This window comes from Pan troglodytes, chromosome 16, assembly GCF_028858775.2.
Source record: "Pan troglodytes isolate AG18354 chromosome 16, NHGRI_mPanTro3-v2.0_pri, whole genome shotgun sequence".
In the NCBI taxonomy this organism is placed as follows: Eukaryota; Metazoa; Chordata; class Mammalia; order Primates; family Hominidae; genus Pan; species Pan troglodytes.
Genome location: NC_072414.2, coordinates 41,146,988 through 41,174,351, shown reverse-complemented (window position 1 = coordinate 41,174,351; position 27,364 = coordinate 41,146,988). Strand labels below are relative to the sequence as shown.

At 38.0% G+C, this 27,364-nt stretch overlaps 1 protein-coding gene and 1 pseudogene across 46 annotated transcripts in view; one reads left to right on the top strand and one right to left on the bottom strand.

Annotated features, from left to right (window-relative positions):
• Positions 1-27,364, bottom strand: part of GALK2 (galactokinase 2) — a 178,782-nt gene that overhangs the window by 145,724 nt on the left and 5,694 nt on the right. For 13 of the 46 annotated variants that reach the window (XR_010151378.1, XR_010151373.1, XR_010151376.1 and 10 more), the window contains exon 2: positions 26,832-26,953. The exons of 14 other annotated variants lie outside the window; for them this stretch is intronic. Coding sequence is in view for 19 of the 32 variants with exons in the window: in XM_054666920.2 (XP_054522895.1) it covers positions 26,832-26,953 (122 nt within the window). In the remaining 13 variants the exon portion in view is untranslated. Of the gene's footprint in view, positions 1-18,308; positions 18,690-26,831; positions 26,954-27,364 lie in introns of all 46 variants that reach the window. 19 more of the 46 variants (XR_010151375.1, XR_010151379.1, XR_010151380.1 and 16 more) reach the window with 4 other exon arrangements.
• On the top strand, positions 815-11,084 carry LOC112205567 (large ribosomal subunit protein eL15-like; annotated as a pseudogene).

The following is a 27,364-nucleotide window of genomic DNA, read 5'->3' as shown; positions in this document are numbered from 1 at the left end:
AATCAGGTCCTCAACTTAATCTCAAACTGTTCAGGAAAAAAATTATAAGGGGATAGGAGCAAGATAACCAAATAGAACCCTCTAGGGATCATCCTCCTGCACAAATACCAAGTTGAACATCTATCCACAGAAGAAAGCACCTTCTTAAGAACCCAAAATCAGGTGAGTAATCACAACATCTGGTTTTAAAATCATGTCAAGGAAAGAGATACCGAAGACGGTTGGAAAGATAGTCTTGAATCATTGACACCACCACTCTCTTAACCCCCAGCAATGGTGGTGGCCATGTAGCATGGAGAGAGAATCTGTGCACATGGAGGAGTACAGTGATTATGGGGCTTTGCTTTGGAATTCAGTGCTGTCCTGTAACAGTAGAAAGTAACACAGTGCAGAAATCAGCCAGTGCCCATGGAAGCAGCATTTAGACCAGCCCTAGCTAGAGGGAAATTGCCCATCCCAGCAGCCTGAAAGTAAGTTCTGGCTAGCCCAACCACCATGGGCTAAAGCACAACAGGTTCCTAAACAAATCTGAAAGGCACTCTAAGCCTTTATAAGGCTGTAAACCCTGACAACATTTCTACACATCCTGGACCAGAGGGGAATCTACTGCCTTGAAGAGAAAGAACTAGTCCTGGGAGAATTCATCACCTGCTGACTAAAGAGCTGTCAGACCTTGAATAACCATCAGTGGTTGCCAGGCAGTACTTGTCATAGGCCTTGGGTGACCCTGTGCATTCCCAGTGTGTTGGCCATGGAAAGAGACTCATTCTGCTTGAGGAAAGAAGGAAGATTAACGGGAACTTTGTCCTGAAGCATGGGTACCAGCCTGGTTACTGTGATGCAGACCACCCAAGGACTCCTGGGGTCCACAATTCTAGGACTTGGCTCCTGGATGGCATTTTTGGACTCATGCTGGACCAGAGAGGAGCTCACTACCCTGAAGGGAGCATCCCAGGCCCAGGAGCATGTACTACAAGCTGACAGAAGAGCCCTTGGGTAAATAGTGGGAGCCAGGCAGTAAACATCAGCAATAACCAGGCATTACTCACTACAGGCTGGGGGAGGTGGCCACAGGGAAATACTTCTGCTTAAGGAAAGAGGAGGGAAGAGTGGGAAAGACTTTCTCTTGCAGCTTGGGTGCCAGCTCAGCCACAGTGGAATAGAGCACCAAGTAGATTCCTAAGGTTCCTTACTCTATGCCCTGACTCCTAGACAGCATTTCTGGACCAATCCTGGGCTTAGGGGGAGCTCATCACCCTAAAGAGAAAGCCACAAGTCTGGCTGGGTTTGCCACCTGCTTGGGCCTTGAGGGAGCATCAGCGGTAACCATGACATGGTTTCTGCAGGCCTCAGGCAAGACCCAGTGCTGTGTGAACTTTGGGTCTGACCCAGTGCAGTCCCACTGACAGTGGCCACAAGTCTACTTGTGTCTCCCATCCCCTAACTCCAGGAAACTCAGTATGGAGAAAGAAATTCTCTTTGGGGGAAAATGATGGTAAAGAATTAAAGACTCTGCCTGGTAATCCAGGGAATTCTCCCAGATCTTACCCAACACCACCAAGGCAGTACCTCTACAAGAAGGCAAGAGACACAGTGTTACTGGGTGTGGGGTACCCCCTAATAAAGATATAGCTGCAGTGACCAAAGACTTAGATCGTAATACTCAATTCCCTTCAAATACCTAGAAAGCCTGCCCCAAAAGGATACAAATAAATCCAGACTGCAAAGACTACCATAATACTTGAGTCTTCAATGTCCAGACATCAGTGAACATCCACAAGCATCAAGACCATCAAGGAAAATATGACATCACCAAATCAACTAAATGAGGCACCAGTGGCCATTCCCAGAGTGGCAGGGACAAGTGACCTTTTATACAGAGAATTCAAAATAGCTGTTTTGAGGAAGCTCAACAAAATTCAGGATAATAGACCAGGCGCAGTGGCTCACACCTGTAATCCCAGCACTTCAGGAGGCCAAGGCGGGCGGATCATGAGGTCAAGAGATTGAGACCATCCTGGCCAACATGGTGAAACCCTGTCTCTACTAAAAATACAAAAATTAGCTGGGTGTGGTAGTGCACACCTGTAGTCCCAGCTACTCGGAGGTTGAGGCAGGAGAATCATTTGAACCCAGGAGGCGGATGTTGCAGTGAGCTGAGATTGCACCACTGCACTCCAGCCTGACGACAGAGTGAGACTCCATCTCAAAAAAAAAGAAAAAAGAAAAAAACTCAGGACAATACAGAGAAAAAATTCAGAATCCTATCAGATAAATTTAACAAATACATTAAAATAATTTAAAAGAATCAAACATAAATTCTAGAGTGAAACACTCAATTGAAATACTGAAGAATGGATCAGAGTCACTCAATAGCAGAATTGATCAAGTAGAAGAAAGAATTAGTGAGCTTGAAGACAGGGTATTTGAAAATACACAGTGAGAGGACACAAAAGAAAAAAGAATAAAAAAGAATATAGCATGCCGACAAGTTACAGAAAATAGCCTGTAAAGGGCAAGTCTAAGATTTATTGGCCTGAAAAAGCATAGAGAGTGAGAGAGACTGGGATAGGACGTTTATTCAAACGGATAATAAAAGAGAACTTTCTAAACCTAGAGAAATATATCAATATTCAAGTACAAGAAGGTTATGGAACACCAAGCAGATTTAACACAAATAAGACTACCTCAAGACATTTAATAACCAAACTCCCAAAGGTCAAGGATAAAGAAAGGATCCTAAAAGCAGGAAGAGAAGAGAAACCAGTAACATATAAAGGAGCTCCATTACAACTGTCAGCACACTTCTCAGTGGAAACCTTACAGGCTAGGAGAGAATGGCAAGACATACTTAAAGTGCTGAAAGAAAAAAATGTTTACCCTAGAATAGTATATCCAGCAAAAATATCCTTCAAACATGAAAAAGAAACAAAGATTTTCTGAGACAGACAAAAACTGCTATCACTGACAGCAGACATATCCTACAAGAAACGCTGAAGAAACTTCAAACTGAGAGAAAAGGTTGTTATTAAGCAATAAGAAATCATCTGAAGAAATGCAAATCAGAACCAAAACCACAATGAGATACCCACCTTACACTAGTCAGAATGGCTGTTACCAAAATGTGTCAAAAACTAACAGATGCTGATGAGGCTGCAGAGAAAAAGGGGACATTTATACACTGTTGATGGAAATGTAAATTAGCCAGTGTCTGGAGTTTCTTCAAAGAACTTAAAACAGACCTACCATTTGACCCAACAATCCCATTACTGGGTATACATCCAAAGGAAAATAAATCATTCTACCAAAAAGACAAATGTATTCATGTGTTCATTGCTGTGCTATTCACAATAAGAAAGACATGGAATCAAACCCAGGTGCCTATCAATGGTAGACTGGATAAAGAAAATGTGGCACGTAAACACCCTGTAATACTACACAGCCATAAAAAAGAGTAATACCATATTCTTTGCAGTAAAATGGTTGCAGTGGAAAGCCATTATCCTAAGCAAATAAACACATAAACAGAAAACAAAATATCACATGTTCTTACTTATGAGTAAGAGCTAAACATTGAGCACACATGGACATAAACATGGAAACAAAAGACACTCCAGACTACTAGAGAGAGGAGAGGAGGAGTGGGGTATGGGTTGAAAAACTATCGGGTACTATGCTTATTACCTGAATGACAGGATACAGGCCCCAAACCCCAGCATCACACAATATTCCCATATACCAAAGGTGCACATGTACCCACATATCAACAGTAAAAGTTAATTTTTTTAAAAAAGAAATCATCTGAAGATAGAAAATTCACTGGTAATAAGAAGGACACAAACACAGAACATTGTAACACTATAATTGTGGCAGGTATACTACTTATATCTTGAGTAGAAAGACTAAAACATGAACCCATCAAAAATAATAACTACAATAACTTCTCAAGACATAGACAATAAGATATGAATAAAAACAACAAAAAGTTAAAAAAGAAGGTAGATGAAGTTGAAGTGTTATTAGTTTTCTCTTTTCTCGTTTGTTTCTTTTTGTAATTGGTGTTAATATCAGTTTAAAACAATGGGTGATAAGATGTTATTTGCAAGCCTCATGGTAACCTCAAATAAAAAACACAAAACAGATACACAAAAAATAAAAAGCTAGAAATTAGAAACCAGAGAAAATCACCTTCACAAACAGCAAGACAGGAAGGAAGGAAGAGAAGACTACAAAACAACAAGAACACCATAATAAAATGGCAGAAAAGTCCTTACTTATCAACAATAACATTGAACGTAAATGGACTCAGCTCTCCAGTCAAAGGACATAGAATGGCTGAATGGATTAAAAACAAAACAAAATCCAATGATCTGTTGCCTACAAGTAACAAACTTCACCTCTAAAGACACACATAGAGTGAAAAAGAAAAAGGATGAAAAAAGATATTCCATGCCAATGGAAACCAAAAAGAGCAGGTGTAGCTATACTTATATCACACAAAATAGATTTCCAAAAAAAAAACTATAAGAAGAGAAAAAGAAGGTCATTATATAATGATAAAGGGGTCAATTCAGCAAGAGAATGTAACAATTGTAAATATATATGCACCTTATACTGGAGCATCCAAATATATAAAACAAATATTATCAGAGCTAAAAAGAGAGATAGGCCCCAAAACAATAATAGCTGGAGACTTCAACACTCCACTTTCAGCATTGGACAGATCATCCAGACAGAAAATCTACAAAGAAACATGAGATGTAATCTGCACTATAACAAATGGACCTAATAATAGTTATTTACAGAACATTTCATCCAACGGTGGCAGAATACACATTCCTCTCCTCAGCACATGGTTCATTCTCAAAAACAGACCATATGTTAGGCCACAAAACTAGTCCTTTTTTTTTTTTTTTTTTCTGAGACAAAGTTTCATTCTTGTTGCCCAGGCTGGAGTGCAATGGCGTGATCTTGGCTCACCGCAACCTCTGCCTCCCGGGTTCAAGCCATTCTCCTGCCTCAGCCTCCCAAGTAGCTGGGATTACAGGCATGTGCCACCACGCTTGGCTAATTTTGTATTTTTAGTAAAGTCAGGGTTTCTCCACGTTGGTCAGGCTGGTCTCAAACTCCCGACCTCAAGTGATCCGCCCGCCTTGGCCTCCCAAAGTGCTGGGATTACAGGCGTGAGCCACCACGCCCAGCCAAAACTAGTCTTTAAAAATTCAAAAAAATGAAATCATATCATGTATCTTTTCTGACAACAATGGAATAAAACTAGAAATCAATAAAAGGAACTTTAGAAACTATACAAACACAATTAAACAATATGTTCCTGAATGACCAGTAGGTCAATGAATAAGTTAAGAAGAAAATTTAAAAATTTCTTGAGACAAATAAAAATGGAAACACAACACAGCAAAACCTTTGGGTTACAGTGATGGAATGCTAAGAGAAAAGTTTATAGAAATAAATGCCCACATCAAAAAAGTAGAAAAACACCAAATAAATGACCTAATGACGCATCTAAACATGGAAAGACAAGAAAAAGCCAAACCCGAAATTAGTATAAGAAAAGAAATAATAAAGATGAGAGCAGAAATAAATGAAATTAAAGCAAAAAATACAAAAGATAAACAAAAGGAAAAGTTAGTATTTTGAAAAGATAGACAAAAAACATTGGGGAAACATCCAGGACATTGGTTTGAGCAAAGATTTTTTTTGTCTAATGTCCTAAAAGTAAAGGCTACCAAAGCAAAAATGGACAAATCAGATCACATCAAGTTAAAAAGCTTCTGCACAGCAAAGGGAAAAAATCAATGCAGTGAAGAGACAACCTACAGAATGAGAAAAAATATTTGCAAACTATCTGACTGGGATTAAAAACCAGAAAATGTAATGAGCTTAAACAATGTAATAGGAAAAAATGTAATAATTCAATTCAAAAGTGGGCAAAAGATCTGAATAAACATTTTTCAAAAGACATAAAAATGGCAAACAGGTATATGAAAAAGTGATTAACATCACTGATAATCAGAGAAATGCAAATTAAAACTGCAATAAGATATCATCTCACCCAAGCTACAATGGCTTTCATCCAAAAAAAAGATAATAGCAAATGCTGGTAAGGATGTGGAGAAAAGAGAACCCTCATACACTGTTGGTGAAAATGTGAATTAGTACAACCACTACCGATAACAGTTGAGAGGTTCTTCAAAAAATTAAAAATAGAACTACCTTATGATCCAGCAATCCCACTGCTAGGTATATATCCAAAAGGAAATCGGTGTATTGAAAAGACACCTGCACTCCATGTTTATTGCAGTACCATTTACAATAGCCAAGATTTGGAGGCAACCTAAGTGTCCAGCAACAGATAAATGAATAAAGAAATGTGGCATATACACACAATGGAGTACTACTCAGCCATAAAAAAGAATGAGATCCTGTCATTTGCAGCAACATGGATGGATCTGGGGGACATTATGTTAAGTGAAACAAGTCAGGCACAGAAATACAAACTTCATACGTTCTCACTCATCTGCAGGAGCTAAAAATTAAAACAATTGAACTCATGGAGAGAGTAGAATGATGGTTACCAGAGGCTGCGAAGGGTAGCACAGATGAGGGAGTGGGGATGGTTAATAGGTACAAAAATGAAGTTAGATAGAATGAATAAGATCTAGTATTTGACAGCATAACAGTTATTATAGTCAACAAAAATTTATTTTACATTTTATAATAACTAAAAGATTATCATTGGAAAGTTTATAACACAAAGAAATGGTAAATGCTTGAGGTGATGCATACCCTATTTACCCTGATGGGATTATTATACATTGTATGCCTGTATCAAAATATCTCATGTACCCCATAAATATATACATCTATATTATGTACCCATAAAAATTAAAAATTAAAAAAATTAAAACAGAGATAGAGAATGATAAAGCAAATGTGGTAAAATGTTAAGTTTGAGGAATTTGGGAGAGGAATATACAGTAATTTTTTCAATTATTATTTGATTTTTCTATAAGTCTAAAAATATTTCAAAATAAGAAACTATTTTTTTTAAATACAAAAATTAGCCAGGCATGGTGGCGGGCTCCTGTAATCCCAGCTACTCGGGAGGCTGAGGCACAAGAATCGCTTGAACCCAGGAGGTGGAGGCTACAGTGAGCCAAGATCGTGCCACAGCACCACTGCACTCCAGCCTGGGCAACAGAGTGAGACTCTGTTCCAAAAAAAAAAAAAAAAAGTCTTTTTTTTTAAAAAGAAACATTTACTGATGCTTTACTAAGTACTCTTTGAAAGGAGATGAATAAGAATCCTTGGCCTTAAGAAATTTAAAAGTTGGCCAGGTGCAGTGGCTCATGTATGTAATCCCAGCACTTTGGGAGGCCAAGGCAGATCACTTAAGCTCAGGAATTCCAGACCAGCCTGGGCAACAAGGCAAAACCCCATCTCTACAAAAAATACAAAAAATTAGCTGGGCACCATGGCACATGCATGCCTGTAGTCCTAGCTACTCAGGAGGCTGAAGTGGGAGAATCACCAGGAAGTCAAGGCTGCAGTGAGCCATAATTGTGCCACTGCACTTCATTCTGGGCAACAGAGTGAGACCCTGTCTCAAAAGAAAGAAGAGATGAGGGGAGGGGGGAGGGAAGAGGAAGGAAAGAAAAGGAAGGAAAGGGAGGGAGGGAGGGAAGGAAGGAAGGAAGGAAGGAAGGAAGGAAGGAAGGAAGGAAGGAAGGAAGGAAGGATCGGTCTAGCAAAAGAGGAAAATAGGTAAGCCAAAATTCACAATACAGGGGGACAATACAGAGTGATAAGTCGGCCAAATACAGTCCTTTGGGAGCACAGAGAAACATCATTTAGTCCCTGCTATGACAGAATATGATATGAGTCGTAAGATAAATCAAAAAGAGGGAAGGTACATTGAAGGATCCCCAAAGAGGTAATGTTTGAAATAAATTTTAAAGGATGATGTCAGACAGGTGGGGTAGGGTGAAGCATTCTAGGCAATTGACATGAAAAGGCCCAAGCATACAGCATTCAGAAAACTACAATTAGGTTTCTAAAAACATCAGAAGAGAAAAGGAGGGGAGGAGGTTGGAGGATATCAAGTCTCAGATCTTGAAGGGCCTTATGCCATATTGAGAAACCTGGCTTTTAACATACAGGCAATGGATGTGAACAGATGTTTAAAAATGAAGTAAATCATCAATTTTGCATTTGAAAAAGCTCACTGGGTAGTGTGTGGAATTCGGATTGTAGAAATAAAGAGATCTAATAGCAGTTCATTGTAATATATCTAGAGAGAAATGCTGAAAGTACTTCAAAGCTATAGGTAGAGAAGGGTGAAATTAAGGTGATATTTGAAATGTCAAATCCAAAGGAATTGGTACAATTAAATGTGGGAAAAAGAGCAATAAGTATAACTCCCACTTTGCTGGTTTAGATAATCCTGCTAGCCTTAATAGGGGTTAATGTTTCTGCCTGTGAAAATCATATACAGATGAAATTCAAGTTCTCCTGAACTTGAATCCTTATTAATTTGTTTTTATAAGGACTGCAAACACAAATAACATGAAGTGCTAACAGCAGAGTTAGAATAAGTCTCCTAAAATGTGTCTTAATGAAATTATTTTGAATTATAAAACTTTGTCATTTTCCTAGACTTCCTTGGGAAGGCAGTCTGTTCATGGCTTATAACTGCTTCAGTACCAAGAGGCTTACTATACAACATTCCTACCTTAGAAATTCAAATGCATGGAGGCTATAAAAGGAAACAAGGAAAGCATTTTTCTCTAAGAACAGAAAGAACTGAAGTGTACAGTGTTTTTCTAAACTTCATACCTAACCCTCTAATAACGAATGGTAGGGCTGTAATTGGGGGAAGTAGCTGTATTTTACCTCTAGGTGAGCTACCAACAAGACCTTGTGTCTTAATGCAGTCACTGAAAGTATGCCCCCCAAAAAATACAATGAGCATTTCAATATGAAAATAAGAGCTCCTACAAAGATCATACTGTCAAACGGGGAATTGGCCAAAGTATTGCAGCACAAATTGCTGACTCTGGTGCTCTGAATGCTCTTTTGACTTAAAATCTTAAAAAAAAAAAAAGAAACAAAGAAACAAAGAAAAAAGAACAGCAGTATTAGTAACAGAACTTGAGAAACAAAGCTATGACTGTTGTGAATGAAATGGACTTTAATAAAAGGACTGATTCTCTCAGACCGTGTGGCTAACTGCAGAAATGAATGAATTAAAATTTCAGGAGCTATGACATGTATTTTCAGTCTTCCACTGTGACCTTGGGCAAGTCCCCCATCCTGTCTGTGCTTGTTTTCTCTTCAATATCAGGATATCGAGTCATGGCATTATAGAAAATGTTAATTTTTAATACTAATTTAAGAACAATTGGTTATAACATGAATTTTTATGTTAATTTGTATGAGTTGCTCCATGCCTCAACTTTCCTCATCTACAAACTGAGGCTAATACTAGAACTCACTGCAAAGGTTTGTTTGAGGGTTTTATAAGTATAAAATAATTATTAGTTATTACTATTATTACTGTTATATTTGAGAATTTAATATATGTTAGAGATGGAATTTCAAAGATTGGTAATTACCATTGGGAAAGGAGGGTGAATTTGAATCTCTGTTTTGTTCCTTTCATCACAATAAATTTCTCCAAGATCAAAAATTAAACATAAAAACAAAATTATAATTATATTAGAGATCTTAGAAAACGAGGTTATGATGGTGAAAATAATAATAGTAGATAGGTTGAATAGAAGAATGAAAAGAGTTAAAGAGCAAATTAATGAGCAAGAAGCTGAAGGAAAGTGGAAATTAAGGCCACAGCTATAGCTATTTTGAAAATAATGAGAGGTCTACATATCAAAACCCATGAGGCACAACCGTAATAGCACTCAGAAAATTTTCTAGCCTTCTATTCATATAAGAAAATAAATAATGGGGGAGAAAGGCTCTTTCCTTTCCGTCTGGCAACAGCCATCAGGTAAGCCAAGATAACTGCATACAAGTACATTCAGGAGCTGTGGAGGAAGCAGCAGTCTGATACCATGCACTTTCTTCGGAGAGTCCCTGCTAGCAGTACTGACAGCTCTCTGCTCTACCGCAGGGCTCCACATCCCACCCAGCCCAAAAAAGTGCACCGACAGGGCTACAAGGCCAAGCAAGTTTACGTTATATATAGGATTCGTGTGCACCATGGTGGCCGAAAATGCCCAGTTCCTAAGGGTGCAGCTTATGGCAAGCCTGTCCACTGTGGTGTTAACCAGCTAAAGTATGCTTGAAGTCCATTGAAGACGAGAAAGCTGGACACCACTGTGGGGTTCTAAGAGTCCTGAATTCACATATATATATATATGTACATATATATACATGTATACATGATATACATGTACACATGTATATATGTACATACATATATGTGCATACATATATGTACATATGTATATATGATATACATGTACATATATTTTTATTTATACATATACAGACATATTTATACATTTTATTTCTATATATATATAGTATTTCTTTTTTGTTTTTTTTTTGAAACAGAGTCTTGCTCTGTCACCCAGGCTGGAGTGCAGTGGCACAATCTCACTCACTGCAACCTCTGCCTCCTGGGTTCAACCAATTCTCATGCCTCAGCCTCCCAAGTAGCTGGGATTATAGGTGTGCCAGGCTGGTCTCGAACTCCTGGCCTCAAGTGATCCACCCAACTTGGCCTCCCAAAGTGCTGGGATTACAGGTGTGAGCCACCATGCCCGGCTAAGAGTCCTGAGTTCTCACTTCGGTGAAGATTCAACATACAAAATGTTTGAAGTTATCCTCATTCATCCACTCCATAATGCTGTCAGAAAAAATCCTGCCACCCAGTGGATCACCAAACCAGTCCACAAGCAAAGGGTGATGCATGGGCTGACATCTGCAGGCCGAAAGATCCGTGGCCTTGGTAGGGTCATAAGTTCCACCACACTCCTGGTGATTCTCACTGTGCATCTTGGAAAAGGCACAATACTCTCCAACTCCACTGTTACCACTAATGTAAGTAGTGTTTGTAAAGTTGATACCTAAAAAACAATTCAGGACAGTCATGTCTGCTTACAAGTATTATTTGTCTGTTAAAACTAGTCTGTAGATTATTTCATGAATTATTTGTCAAATTATGAAAGTTAAAGTGCAATAATGTTTGAAAACTATAAGTGATGATGTATCTTGTTTCTAATAAGATAAACTTTTTTGTCTTTGCTTTATCTGATTAGGGAGTTATCTGGCAGTGTTTAAAACATACTGTGTGATATAATAGGTTTAACATAAATTATTTAAAAGAAAAAAGAAAATAAATAATGAAAATAAATAAAGTATGCATATAACATAGGAACCTAGCAAAAAGTAGTTAAATAAATTAGAAGAAGCAAATTAACAGATAAAAGCAAAATTTATTGAACCAGGGGAAAATAGCAGATTGGATAAAAAAATTACAAGGTGGTTCTTCAATTTAAAAAAATATATAGAAAAAGAACTTTGAGTGTCATTAAACATAATCAATACTAGAAATAATAGATAAACATAAATTTTAAAAAGATTTAAAAATTTTTAAATGGCTGATTTTTCTAGAAAAAATACAAATTTCTAAAATTGACACGAGAGTTTAAAAATAAAGAAATAGAAAAGTTGTCAGAAACAAAGCCCAAAAAGTGTTACAACAAGTTGGTTGGACCTTCAAGGAAAAAGTGGTATTTTCTTTTTATAAATGGTTCTAAATAATAGAAGCTGTGGAAAGTTTCCCATCTCATTTTAGGAGGCTGGTCTAACCCAGATGCTTACATTTGACAAGAATGGCCCTCAAAAGCAAACTATAGGCTAATCTCACTTGTGAAAATAGATAGAAAAACCCTAAATAAAATGTCGGTAAATTTAATGCAGTAATTACCTAAAATAACCTATGTGACCAAGCAGAGTTCATTCCAGGAATATGAAGGTAATCAGCACCAGAAATCTGTTGATTAAATGAACTATGCTAACAGAATAAAAAGAGGAAAATTCTATGACTTCATGATCCTTTCAAAAAATCCAAATAAGAAACAAATGTATTTTCATAGCCATTCCTTATTTTTTAAAATAAAATATAAAATTTTTTAAATCTCTGTCATGCGTTGATCTAAAGACAAAAAAAGTGAGGCAAACTTAATACAGAGTTTATTTGGGCCAAGTTTGAAGATTGCAACCCAGGAACATAGATTCAAGTTAATATGAATATACCCTCTGATTAGCAGTAGTTACTAGTGGTTTTTAAAGGGAAAAAATGGGGTGGTTCCTAACTTGTTTACCAAGAATTTACATTAAAATAGCATAACCTATTGATTGGTTGTACTTTGTATCACAGATTACAGGAACATCAAGATAACAGGGGAAGCAGGAACAGGGGAAGTCAGGAACAAAAGGTCTTTAAATGATTGCCCCCTGGCACATGGGTGCAAGGAGGGCGAGGGATGTGACTAAAGTGCCATATTCATGTCTCTCTGGGCCTGATAAATCTTTGCATATCTCACATTGTAGCAGGACAAGCCACAGACAAAACCCCTCAGACACCAAGTTAAAGAAGGAAGGGGTTTATTCAGCCGGGAGCATCAGCAAGACTCCTGTCTCAAGAGCTCCCCGAGTGAGCAATTCCTGTCCCTTTTAAGGGATCACAACTCTAAGGGGGTCCACATGACAGGGTCATGATCGATTGAGCAAGCAGGGGGTACGTGACTGGGGGATGCATACACTGGTAATTAGAAGGGAACAGAACAGGACAGGGATCTTCACAGTGCTTTTTTATGCAAGTAACTGATAAGGTCAGGGGTTGATCTTTAACTACCAGGCCCAGGGTGTGGCACTGGGCTGTCTGCTTGTGGATTTCATTTCTGCCTTTTAGTTTTTACTTCTTTTTTTGGAGGCAGAAATTGGGCATAAGACAATATGAGAGGTGGTCGCCTCCCTTAACATAGCTCAGACGGCTCAGAGCTATTTTTCTTTTCTCACCTACTAGAAAAGGGCATGTCCTTAATTTAATACAGGATGTTTACCAGAAACAGCAAACATCATATTTGATGGCAAAATATTAGAAGCATTCCCATTTGTGATCTGAGAAACTTAAGTAGATGTCCCTTTATCAAGTAAGGGGGACTCTAAAGTTAAGGTAACAAAAGTTACAGGTCGATGTGTGACAACTTCCTAAATTCTCATGGCTACAAGTAAAACCACACTCTTGCTAAACCCCCTAGCAATAGGAGCTATTGGACACCTCCTAACTCTGACTTATGATCCAGGCCACTACAACTCTGATTGGACAGAGGACCAGCCTTACAAACATTCTTTTCTGATAAACAACTGCAGACCTTAAGCTAGTTTCAGCCAGCCTATAAAGGCTGTGCACTAACTGTCTTTGTGTCCTATAGCTCACCTTGTTATGTGAGCCAAATTCCACCTCATTTTAATGCTAAAACCTGCCACGAAGGGAACATGGGATGTATGTTACATATATGTTTACCCACTGCGCATGTGCTTGGCTCCCCTCATAAATATGTATAGCTTTTCCCCAAAACCTACTGAATATGTATGACTCTATTGTATAAGACAGACTCTGTGGGGCCTAAAACCCAAACTTCCTCTTCCCTACTCGAAATTAGAACACCTTCAGTCCACACTGCAGACTCTCTCTTCTGGTCTACAAACTGATAGTGCCAATAAAGCTCTTCTTTCTACTATCTCACCATTCTGGTGGTCATTTGGATGACATATTAAAATAAGGGTGAAGACAAAGATGCTATCATCATTATTATTCAACATACTACAATGCATAAATTATAAAATGTCTACATAACAAAAGATGTCATAAAGTTAAACTAGAAACTATATTTATAATATATATAGAATAAATGGTTTCTATTAAAAATACATACAAATACAAAAATACACACATATAAAAAGAGTTTCTAAAAATAACAAGAAATAGGCCAAGTGCTGTGGCTCATGCCTGTAATCCCAGCACTTTGGGAGACCAAGGCAGGCAGATCACGAGGTCAGGAGTTCGAAACCAGCCTGGCCAACATAGTGAAACCCTGTCTCTACTAAAAATACAAAAATTAGCCTGGCGTGGTGGTGCGCACCTGTAGTCCCAGCTACTTGGGAGGCTGAGGCAGGAAAACTGCTTGAACCCGGCAAGTGGTGGTTGTGGTGAGCCGAGTTCACACCACTGCACTCCAGCCTGGGCAACAGAGTGAGACTGTCCCTTAAAAACAAAACAAACAAACAAAAAAGCAAGAAATAGGCAATCCAATAACATCTTTTTTGCAGGGCCATTTGACAGGAGCTATCAACATTTTAAATGTTTATTACCTTTGGCTCTGCTTCCATTTTCATAAATGAGCTTTAAAAAATTCACACGAATGCTCAGAGAATATATATACATATATGTACATATGTATATGTACACAAGGATGTTTGTTGCACCATTGTTTACAAGAGAGAAAAATTAGAAATCTAAGTGTACTAAATGTTGAGTGGTTAAATAAATAATGGTATTCATACTACAAAATACTCTCAGCCCTTAAAAACAGTGAAATAGTCCGGGGCACAGCGGCTCAGCCTGTAATCCCAGGGAGACCAAGGCGGGTGGATCACCTGAGGTCAGGAGTTCAAGACCAGCATGGCCAATATGGTGAAATCCTGTCTCTACTAAAAATACAAAAATTAGCCAGACATGGTGGCACATTCCTGTGATCCCAACTACTTGGAAGGCTGAGACAAGGAGAATCTCTTGAACCCAAGAGCGGAGGCTGCAGTGAGCCAAGATAGCGCCACTGCACTCCAGCCAACAGAGCGAGACTCTGTCTCAAAAAATAAAATGAAATAAGTAAAAATAGTGAAATATATCTGTATGAACTGATATACCAGATATCTGAGAAAGATTAAGTGAAAAAAAGTAAGTAAAAAATATATATATAATTATTGGACTTATGTGAATATATCATTTTTATAAAATATAGTAACAATGATATAAGGACACAATAATATTACAAGGATACAAACCAAATGAATAACTTCTAAGAAGAGAAGTAGAAATTGGCAGCCAAGGGTAGAAATCAGAGACAATCAGGAAAGAAACTGTGGGATTTTCAGGCTTCACTGAATATACTTTTAAATAATCCAAATTTTTAATATTAAAAATGTATTCAGTGTCACCCTGCTAGCTCAACTGGTAGAATAGAGACTCAAGAATGTGTTCATACAGCAGCATTATTCATAAGAGCCAAAAGATAGAAGCAACCCAAATGTCCATCAATTGTTGAATGTATAAACAAAATGTATATCCATAAACTAGAATATTATTTAACCATAAAAAGGAATGATATACTGATACATGTTAAATGATGTACTGATACATGAACCTTCAGAACATTATGCCACATGGAAGAAGCCAGTCACCAAAAAAACACACATTTTATATGATTCCATTCATTTGAAATGCCCAAAGTGACTAAATCTATAAATACAGAAAACAGAGCAGTAGTTGTTTAAGGCTAGGTGAGGGGAAAGGGAATGGAGTTCTGGGTTCTTTCTGAGAAGAAAACGTTCTAAATTTGATTATGGTGATGGTTGCATAGCTCTATGAATACACTAAACCCATTTAATTGCAAACTTTAAATGAATTAGTTATATGATACGTGAATGTCAATAAAACTGCTACAAAAATAACAATAATCCAACAAGTTTTAAAACTTAATCCAAAAGAGAAAGTAAAGATAAGAGATACAACTGCTAAGAATGCAAAGAAAGCCAGAACAGTGAAATTCAGAGTCTTACGGTACCGGTACCATGCAAGAGTGGGACACAGAAAGAAAATATTAGAACTTCAATTTCTATTTGATTTTTACATAAAAATAATAAAAATAAAATTAAGTTTTACTAAAATGTATGATATGGTTGACTAGTGCCTTTACTCAAAGGATCATGTGCCTTGTGAGGTTGAAGAGGCATCCTGGAAAAAGAATAAGAGTTCCACAAGAAGGCAGGCTGACCATTCATTCATTTTTTTTCCTTCTCAGCATATTGCAATACTTGACCGGTTAGGTGAATTTATAGATTATACTATTTAGATTTAATAAAATACATCCCTCCTAGAATGAGTAAGTGGCTGCAAAACATTCCTGCAAATAAAACATTGCTTGAAGCTAATAATTGCATTTTGTGCACAAATGAAAAACAAGAAAATGGCAGAGCTTATCTATTATGATCTCTTCTGTGGATAACACAGAATAAATATTAACAATAAATATTTGTTACATGAATGAATAATATAAAAATCATGAAAAGCAAGAAGGAAATTCAGTAAACAATTATTCACTTTTAGTACATGTACCTATACTTGTTACCACCATCCTCCCCCAAACAGGGTAAATGTAGATAGAAATGTTGATCTTTATTATTACAATCACATAAAATGGAAACACATTAGGAATTTACACATGGATATGTTTTATGTAGAAGATTAAACTATAGGCTTGGCACGGTGGCTCACGCCTGTAATCCCAGCAATTTGGGAGGCTGAGACGGGCGGATCACTTGAGGTCAGAAGTTGGAGACCAGCCTGGCCAACATGGCGAAACCCCATCTCTACCAAAAACACCCCGTCTCTACCAAAAACACAAAAAAAATAACGGGGCGTGGTGGCGGGCACTTGTAATCCCAGCTACTCTGGAGGCTGAGGCAGGAGAATGGATTGAACCTGGGAGGTGGAGGTTGCAGTGAGCGGAGACTGCGCCACTATACTCCAGCCTGGGCAAGAGAACAAGACTCTGTCTCAAAAAAAAAAAAAAAAAAAAAAAAGACTAAACTACAAGAGATCAAGTTATTTTCATGTAACAAATTTCTCATTAATCTTATTGGAAGCATGCCTTTAACAGTGTGTCTTAATTAATTCAAATATATGAGGGCAACAGTGCTATACAAGAACCTCTAGAGTATATTAAAACATTCAAAGACATTGAGAAGTAGTCCAAAGCTGTGCTGGACTCTATAATAAGAAATCATGCTTCTTTCTGGTAACTAAAGACACACTGTTGCTGGTTTAAGGATGAAAGAACATTTTCAAGTTGTAGTAAAGTATAATATCATCAACTGACACACGGTGGTAATAAACCACCAAGTAGGAAGAGCTTAAGGACTTGATGCCAGAGAAAAAAACTAACAGAAAAAAACTGAAAACAGCAAAGGCAGAGGGCCGGGCGCGATGGCTCACGTCTGTAATCCCAGCACTTTGGGAGGCCAGGGTGAGCGGATCACTTGAGCTCAGGAGCTCGAGACCAGCCTGACCAACATAGAGAAACCCCATCTCTGATAAAAATACAAAATTAGCCGGGTGTGGTGACGCCTGCCTGTAATCCCACCTACTCAGGAGGCTGAGACAGGAGAATCGCTTGAACCTGGGAGGCGGAGGTTGCGGTGAGCCAAGATGGCGCCATTGCACTCCAGCCTGGGCAACAAGAGCAAAACTCCGTCTCAAAAAAAAAAAAAAAAGAAAAGAAAAAGAAAAAAAGAAAGGAAGAAAGAAAAGAAAAGAAAAACAGCAAAGGCAGAGAGTCAGGAAAGCCCTTCGCTAATGTAGCAGGTGACAGACTTCATTTTATGAGACCTCAGCCCCATTAGTCAGAACGAAGTATTTCCACAAAGTACCTGTAACTGAAAAGATCCTCCCCGAGACATCACTAAACTATTAGTTACTCTGTAGCTAGGGACTGCCAGCAAATTAATTCCCTAAGTGACAGTTCAGAGATTCTTGTGTTTTTTGTTTTGTTTTGTTTTAAAGAGGATGCAGACACCAAGAAGGTTTTTGTGTTTGTTTTCAATGAATACTTAGAAAGAAGACTTTTAAAAAGCAGTATCAACTGGCATGCGAGACAAAGAGAGGAGTTCAGTGTGGATATGGGCATTTCTGCTGAAGCCCAGTAGAAAGAGTACACTAATTACAACAAGAAAAGGAAAAGAAGAATCTGCATGGATGAAGAAAAAAACATACAACCCTTCGTAGTAGTCAAGGTGGAATGTGTTTGCGGCGTGATCTTTTTTGCAAGCCCAGCCACGTGTCCTTATAGAATCCCAAGGGTTCCACTTGCTCCCCGGGACCAAAAGCAGCGCCCCAAGGGAGCAGCCAAGTGCTGTGGACCCGATCTACACGTAGCCAACCCAGCAGATCCCAAAGCCCGGCGTCTCCTCTCCCCCACCTGGGATGTTCTGCCACCTGGACCCGACGCGTAGCAGGGCTCTCTGTAGCCATATTTCGCTAGATCCTTCTTTCTTCTGTAGTTTCAAGTGTCCAAGCAAAGCTCCCAGAGCAATCACGAGACTTCTGTGACAGGAGCCGTTTTCTTCCGGGAGATAAACAGCTCCCGCCCTGCGGAAATCCTGCAGCTTCGCTGAGGTGGCTGCTTCCAATCGGCCCCGCCTCTGGCTCCTCCTCCCTGGACTCAGCCAGGGTTCCCTCCAAGCAGCAGTCAGGTACAGCCTCCGTCCTGCTCTTAGCTCCCAGGGAGGGACTAGGGCCTCGCAGGAGCCCCTGCGCAGAGCACGTGCGAAGCTGACTAGTGAGGTTTTCTTTTTGCGCCCTGTGGATGTCAGAGAACAGTGTCATAACCTGGCGCCCTACATACACCTAGTTTCTGATCTGTCTCGGGCTGCGTTTTTTTGTTTGTTTGTTTGTTTGTTTTTTAGTTATGGTTTTGGTCTTTATTGTTCAGCAGCTACTCCCCAAACAACACTAAAATGTTTAGCTATTGCTTCTTTGCGGATTACTTCCAAATCAAGCAACATAAAATTGATGTATCACTTGATTTAAATAGATTTGCATTTATTTACAGGTTAGAGGCATTGGTGGGCCTTCCTAGAACACAGTAGTGAAAAGATGGAAACACATGCCTTTTAATGTGCAAGACCCCTTAGCATCCAGTTAAACCTCTTCATTTTTCACTTATCTAGAGAAATCCTAGATGCCCTATCAAAAGTACACTATCCCTAGTACATCACTAACTTCTCCTTCCTTCATAGTTCTCCTATTTGCTTATGTATTTATTGTGTCTCTCACCACCTCCATCATCACTACCACTAGAAAGCAACTGGGGGCAGGCAGATTGGTTTTTAATGAATAGGTAAGATAAACTGAATGAACGACGAAAGGTGAAATGATGTGCCTGAGGTCACAGTGATCATTGGGAACAAAACTGGAATTAAAATTCAGATCTATTAACTCTCAATCTAGTGCACTTTGCACCTCAGAAATATTGAGATTAAACCCAAGCAAAGACAGCTAGCAATAAACCCATTCCAAAGTTTCCTGATTAAGGAAGTTTGAGCCAACATGCCCAACACACTAGGGGTAGTAGCATAACTCAGACAGATTTGATAAGTTGTATACATCAGTAAGTTACTGCTCCAGAATTTCTATATGTATATGCATACTTTGTCTCCATGTTTCCTTCCCCCTTCTGTATACATGTATACAGGAGGAAGGGGGAAGGAAACATGGAGACAAAGTGTGAATGGACAATAAAGCATAGCCAAAGAGTGGCAGCCCCTTGGCACCCCGTTGGGTTATTACTGTAAATGATACATCAAAGAAACAAAGTTACTCTGGTCTCAGGGCAGCTTTCTCACTATTATTTCAGTCCCTCTTTATCATTTTCAAATGAATGAATTATATCTTCTTGTTTCTGGGCCCCAATAAATCCCAGTTTGATGTTCATTTTGGTTTAATTTTGAGTAACAGGAGTCATCACTGTCACTTGTAAATAGTTTTAATAGGGAGATAACCTAAATTTTAAAAAAAATGTAAAATGTTTAGGGACATCAGTAAATACAGAAAAGAACAATCTTTTTTTTTTTTTTTTTAGATGGAGTTTCGCTCTTTGTTGCCCAGGCTGGAGTGCAATGGCATGATCTCTGTTCACTACAACCTCCACCTCCCAGGTTCAAACGATTCTCCTGTCTCAGCCTCCCAAGTAGCTGGGAATACAGGCAGCCGCCACCACACCAGCTAATTTTTGTATTTTTAGTAAAGACGGGGTTTCACCATGCTGGGCAGGCTGGTCTCGAGCTCCTGACCTCAGGTGATCAGCCCACCTCGGCCTTCCAAAATTCTGGGATTAAAGGTGTGAGCCACCATGCGCAGCCCAGAATCATTTTTTATTCAGATATTTCTAATATATTCTTTTGCATTAGTTGAAAAATAACAAATTTTAAAGTTTTGAATTTTTTTAACAGTCCAAAATAAACTCATTTTATACAGGGTTAAAAAAAATGACTGTAGAAACTGTTTCAAAAAAGAATACTTCCTAATGAATATGTACTTGATGACCAAACATTAACTTTGCTAAATGAAACCAGATGGCAAATCATTAGTTTGGACCTTGGATACATTGCTATTGCAGTCTCAACAAAACCGATGCAGACTAGAAAGCACCTTACAGAGCAATTAGTAAAGCATCCTTTTTTGAAATGATTGGCACAAAGTAAAACAGGATTAACAGAGCTAGAACTAAAACCTAGGTCTCTAGACTCCTAGCCTAGAGGCCATACTACTTCTGAATATGTGACTTTTGTTGAGACCCCAGTAAACTGTGCTTAAAAATAAATTATTGAAATGATTAGAATCCTTGTCCCAAAATAAAATGTGTACATTATAATTTTCATAAAGGATTACTCTTAAAATAACCTGTCCAAACTACTAGAAAACCCCAAATGGACACCAAAAACAAAACATTACTTTCTTATACTACCTTCCTTATACTAGGCATCTTGCTAAGTAAGCACTTTGCGTATATTATTGTCTCTTTAAACCTTTCCAACAATCCTTATGGGATAGAAAAATATTATTTCCTTTTCAATTTCAAGAAGATATTCCTTTAGTTCTTATTAGACATATCTAATAGTGAAAACATTTAAACATTTGGCTGGGCGTAGTGGCTCATGCCTATAATCCCAGCACTTTGGGAGGCCAAGGTGGGCAGATCACCTGAGGTCAGGAGTTCGAGAACGGCCTGGCCAACATGGTGAAACCCCATCTCTACTAAAACTACAAAAATATAGCCAGGTGTGGTGGCGGGCGCCTGTAATCCCAGCAGCTTGGGAGGCTGAGGTGGGAGAATCGCTTGAACCCAGGAGATGGAGACTGAGTAAGCCAAAATCACGCCATTGCACTCCAGCCTGGGCAACCAAGAGCGAAACTCCATCTCAAAAAAAAAGAAAAGAAAATATTTAAACATTTATATTTTACAGTATTTTTATTTTCACAAATCCTGAACCTCTTGGTTCTTTGCTTTTTGCAAGTAGGCACTCTTACAATAGGTTTAGAATCTGAATTATAAACTAATAAATGGTATATTATGATGGAGTCTTAAACAGAAACCTAATTAATAAACTTGAAATTGTTTCTCCTCAAAGGATATTAGTCTCCATTCAGATAAAATATTATAGCAAACTAAACGAAAACAAAACAAACACTAAAATGAAAGAAAACAAAAACTTGATCCAAAATATGAGTTAAAGCATGGGTGTTAGAGACTTACAGACCTGGCTAGTGCCTATTGATGTTTCTCAGCTTAGAAATCACTTCCTTCAGGAAGTTTTCCATGTTCTCTACCCAAAATTAAATGTCTAAGACCACAGAGGGATTGACCATTTATCTGAAATAATGTTATTTCTGTGGTTTAATCTGTTTGTGCAACCTCTGGAAAATATTTCCTATTTTGACTTACAATAAAAACTATTGTTCACAATTGGGAGAATCTACTTCGGTGACCTATTTTGGATATTTTCTCATTATAGTAAATAATATGTAATACTTGTTTATGTCTTCTTTATAATGATGTTACATTCCTTCTTTTTTGTTGTTGTTGTTGAGACCAAGTCTCGCTCTTGTTGCCCAGGCTGGAGTGCAATGGCGCGATCTCGGCTCACTGCAACCTCCGCCTTCCGGGTTCAAGTGATTCTCCTGCCTCAGCCTCCCGAGTAGCTAGGATTACAGGTGCCTGCCACTTATTTTTTGTATTTTTAGTAGAGATGGGGTTTCAACATGTTGGCCAGGCTGGTCTCAAACTCCTGAACTGAGGCCATCCACCTGCCTCGGCCTCCCAAAGTGCTGAGATTACAGGCGTGAGCTACTGCACCCGGCCCCTTATTCTTCTGTTCATAAAATAGATACTGCTCTCTAGTGTATATAATCATTAAATGGCAAAAGATAAACTCATGAATCAGAGAAATCTATATTTATGTAGTTATGGAGGAAATAAAAATCGTGCAAAAATGCTTTAACCGAACATAGATTGTTTTGTAGAGTGAAAAACAAAGCAAAACAAAACGAAGACTCTAAGCACCCTCTGCTTGCCCAGTCATACAAAGCATCACATCAGTACTCTAATTACTTGTTTTCTGTCTAGTCTAAATTTTTCTACTCAAAGTGTGGTCCTCAGAACAGCAGCATCAGCATCACTTGAAAGTTTTTAGAAATACATTATCTTGGGCCGGGCGCGGTGGCTCACACCTGTAATTCCAGCACTTTGGGAGGCCGAGGCGGGCAGATCACAAGGTCGGGAGATAGAGACCATCCTGGCTAACACAGTGAAACCCCATCTCTACTAAAAATACAAAAAATTAGCTGGGCGTGGTCGTGGGCGCCTGTAGTCCCAGCTACTCCGGAGGCTGAGGCAGGAGAATGGCGTGAACCTGGGAGGAGGAGCTTGCAGTGAGAGGAGATGGCACCACTGCACTCCAGCCTGGGTGACAGAGCAAGACTCCGTCTCAATAAAAAAAAAAAAAAAAGAAATACATTATCTTGGGCCCAGACCTACTGAATCAGAATCTACAATGCAAGTCAAACATGTCATTTTAAATTTTCTAGAAGCCACTTTCAAAACAATAAAAAGAAATGTTAAATTTAATAATATATTTTATCTAATACACCAAAATATCATTTTAAATATAATATTTTAAATTATTGACATTTTACTTTTTTAAATAAGTCTCCAAAATCCAGCATATCTCAATTACAGCATATCTCAATTATGATGAGAAACAAGTGGCTGCTATATTAGACAGCACAGAGCTAGATTATAAGCTCCCTGAAGGCAAAGACTGTTTTACTCTGATTTTATAGACTCTGGCTCAGTGTTGAGCAGGCACTCAAGGAATGTTTAATGAAGGAATAAATTAATGAAACCGGATTAGCGTGGTTCCACTACTTTGTGACCCTAGGCAAGTCTGAAATTCCTCTTCTAAAAAAGGGAGATAAAAATACCTACTTCATAGGGTTATTATGAAGATTTTAAAAACCATCCCAACATTCTCTCCAGTTATTCTCTATCACCTAAATCTGGTTTGCTGTCTTTAAGGCCATCTGAAATTACATTATTTATTGATTTTTATACTTATTACCTGTCACCTCCACTAAAATTCATATTCCATGTTTCATCCATTATTCTATCATTCATTCATTCATTTAACAAATGTTTCTCTGTGCTACTATGTTCTAAGCACTATTCTAGGCACTGGGGATACAACAATAAACATAAACAAAAAGCTCCTGCTATTATGGCAAATTAAAATTAGTTAAGTAAATAAATGAATATATTACAAAAATTGATGCAAACTCTGCATCTAGTATACATTCCATCATCAAAATGAAATCTGAGAGACAAAAATTTAGACTCTGAAATTAGAAGTTTGCATTTCAAGCTTACAGTGTACATTAGCCTGACCAAATTACAGATAAATTGCCCCAATTTAAAACTATATTTTGTTTTTTCCTTTTTATTTCTTTTTTTTTTTTTTTTTTTTTTTGAGACGGAGTTTTGCTCTTGTCATCCAGGCTGAGTGCAATGGCATGATCTCGGCTCAATGCAACCTCCGCCTGCTGGGTTCAAGCGATTCTCCTGCCTCAGCCTCCAAAGCATCTGGGATTACAGGCATGCGCCACCACGCTCAGCTAATTTTTGTATGATTAGTAGAGATGGGGTTTTACCATGTTGGCCAGGCTGATCTTGAACTCCTGACCTCAGGTGATCCACCTGCCTTGGCCTCCCAAAGTGCTGGGATTACAGGCGTGAGCCACCATGCCCAGCCTTCCTTTTTATTTCTTCACCTAGAAACTAAATATAGTACCAAGAATCTTCAAACTAGACAATTCTTTCCTCACCTTGTCATAACCATCCAATGTTGCCCACCTCAATGAGGAGCTGATTGTGGTTATTATCTTAAGCAATTTTTTTTTTTTTGGAATACATTTGCTAACGCTCTCCAGTGACTGACATAACTGCATCTACTGGTTGTCAATTGGCTTTGGCTCAAAATAATACTTAGGCCAAAGTAGCATATTTTGGGGTGGCATATTCTGAACCCCTTCAATGCTTAATCATACTGTATTAGCATATTCCTCCTATGTCAACTATAGAGATGAAAGATATAATTGCAGTCTGGAGCATTCTGAAGGCTTAGTATAAGTAGTTGTTGGTTCCCTTAACCCTGCCTCCATCTCTATAAATAGTCCCTTAATTAAATTTTCAGTTAACTTCCCTGAGTATGCCACGAGTTTTCTTTCCAGAACTTTACTAATACAAAAGGAGTCCTCTTTTTCTGCTCTTCTAACACACAGTGTTCAGTCTCCCCAAATTAATATAGTAAAAAAAAATTTTTAAGATGATTGGTCTGAAAGGATGCCAAATCATAAACCTGTTTGGTATGACTCAGCCAAGGCCTGTGAAGAGTCATGAATGCTAAAGTTTACTTAAACACATCACATTTTCATTGAGAATCTTCTATAAGCAAGGCATATGCTGCATTTCAGAGAATTCAGAAGTAAGAAAGACAGTTGTGTCCTCAAGGAGCTTTCTGTTTAATAATGAATAAATGGAAATAATTGTAATACAAGGTAGCATACAATTATGAAAAATATATTTTAAAAGGATCAAATTATGCTGACAATTAAACTGTCATTGGATTTTTGACAAAGGTGCCAAGACAACTCAATTGAAAAAGTGTGTCTTTTCAACAAATGATGCTGGAACAATTTGATATCCATATGCAAACTAATGAACCTCCACATTCATTCACACTATACTCGAAAATTAAATTTGAAATGGATCGCAGACCTAAATGTAAGAGGTAAAACTATATAAAACTTCCAGAAAAAAACATAAGTGAAAATCTCAGTGCCCTTAGGTATGACAAAGATGAATACAACACAAAAAGCATAAAGAACTCTTACAACTCAACAGTAATAAGATAAACAACCCAGTTTAAAAAATAGGCAAAATGTATTTAAAAACATTTCACCAAAGAAGATACATGGATGACAAATAAGCACACAAAAAATGTTCAACATTAGTTATTAAGTAAATGCAAATTAAAACTACAATAGTATACTGCTACATTCCTGCTAGAGTAGCTAAAGTTAAAAAGATTGACCACACTAAATGTTGGCAAGGATGTGGAGCAACTAGAACTCTTATGCACTGCTGTTGGATATGCAAAATGGTAAAACCACTTAGGAAAACAATTTGAGAGTTTCTTAAAAAGTTAAATATATACCTACCATATGACTCAACCATTTCACTACAAGATATTTACTAACTGCATTCACATCTATTCTGTGTAACAATATTACTACAAATGTAGTAGTATAAATAAATACACATTTATTATCTCACAATTTTCTATCCTGTTTTAAGGTCTCACAAAGGCTTATTTGAGGCTCAACTGGGGAAGGATTCACTTCCAAGAGCACATGGCTGTTAGCAGCATTCAGTTCCTTGTGGGCTGTCAGACTAAGACCATATTTTTTATTTTTTGGCTAGCTGCTAACCAGACGCCACCATCAGCTCCCTGTTGTGTTGTCCTTCCCAACATGGGCACTTGCCTTCCTCAAAGCCAGCACAGGAGATCATCTTTCCTGTCAGGATTGACTTAACAATCTTATATAATGTAATCATGTATATATAATCATGTATATCACCTTTGCTGTATCTTAGTTAGAAGCAAGTCACAGATCCCACTCACGCTCAAAAAGCAAAGAATTATTCAAGGAAATAGATAATGGGTAGCCACCAGAGTCTGTCTACCATAAATTACCCAAAAGAAACAAAACATACGTCCACACAAAAACTTGTGCACAAATGTTCTTAGCAGCTTCATTTATATTAGCCACAAACTGAAAAAAACTTAAAATATCTATCAACAGATAAATGGGTAAGATGAATTGTAATATATCCATGTAATGAATATTCAGCAATAAAAAGAAACAACCAACTGATACATGCAACAACCTGGACAAATCTCAACATAATTATACTAAGTGAAAGAAACCAGGAAAATGAGAGTACATATTGCATGATTCCATTTATATAAAATTCCTGAAAATGTAAACTAATCTATAGTGACAAAAAGTAGATCAGCAGTTACCTGGGAAAAGTTAAGGGGGGAGGAGAGAAATTTCTGCAAGGAATCTGAGAGGAAATTTTGCAGTGATAATATGTTCATTATCTTGTGTCGTGATAGTTTCACAGGTGTATACATATGTCAAAGTTCATTAAATTTTATACTTTAAGGCTGGGAGTGGTGGCTCATGCCTGTAGTCCCAGCACTTTGGGAGGCCAAGGCGAGTGGATCACCTGAGGTCAGGAGTTCGAGACCAGCCTGGCCAACATGGCGAAACCTCATCACTACTACAAACACAAAAATTAGCTGGGCGTGGTGGTGAGTACCTGTAATTCCAGCTTCTAGGGAGGCTGAGGCAGGAGAATCGCTTGAACCCAGGAGGTGGAGGTTGTAGTGAGCCGAGATCATGCCACTGCACTCTAGACTGGGCAACAAAGCAAGACTCCATCTCAAAAAATAAAATAAAATAAATAAATAAATTTTATACTTTAAGTATGTGCAGCTTAATTTACCTTATTGAGGTAAATGAAGCTACTGAATAATACCTCAATAATGCCATTTTATGAAAATATGTTTTAAAAACATAGGATCCACTTTCAACAATGGCAGCATGTCACACAAATACACTCTGTTAAAATTACAATTTTCTATTATTTACCATTGAATAAAATTAATGTCAAGAAAAAATAAAAGAGAGTATCTTAACGGTATAAAGTATTCAGGATAGGCTATGTGAATAAGGTCATATTTACATGGATTTTTAAGGACAGAAAAATATTTTGATGTGTGATACAGAAAGATTAATCTACTAACATTTTTATTTATCCAACTAGCACTTATTAGCACCTGTGTACTCAAG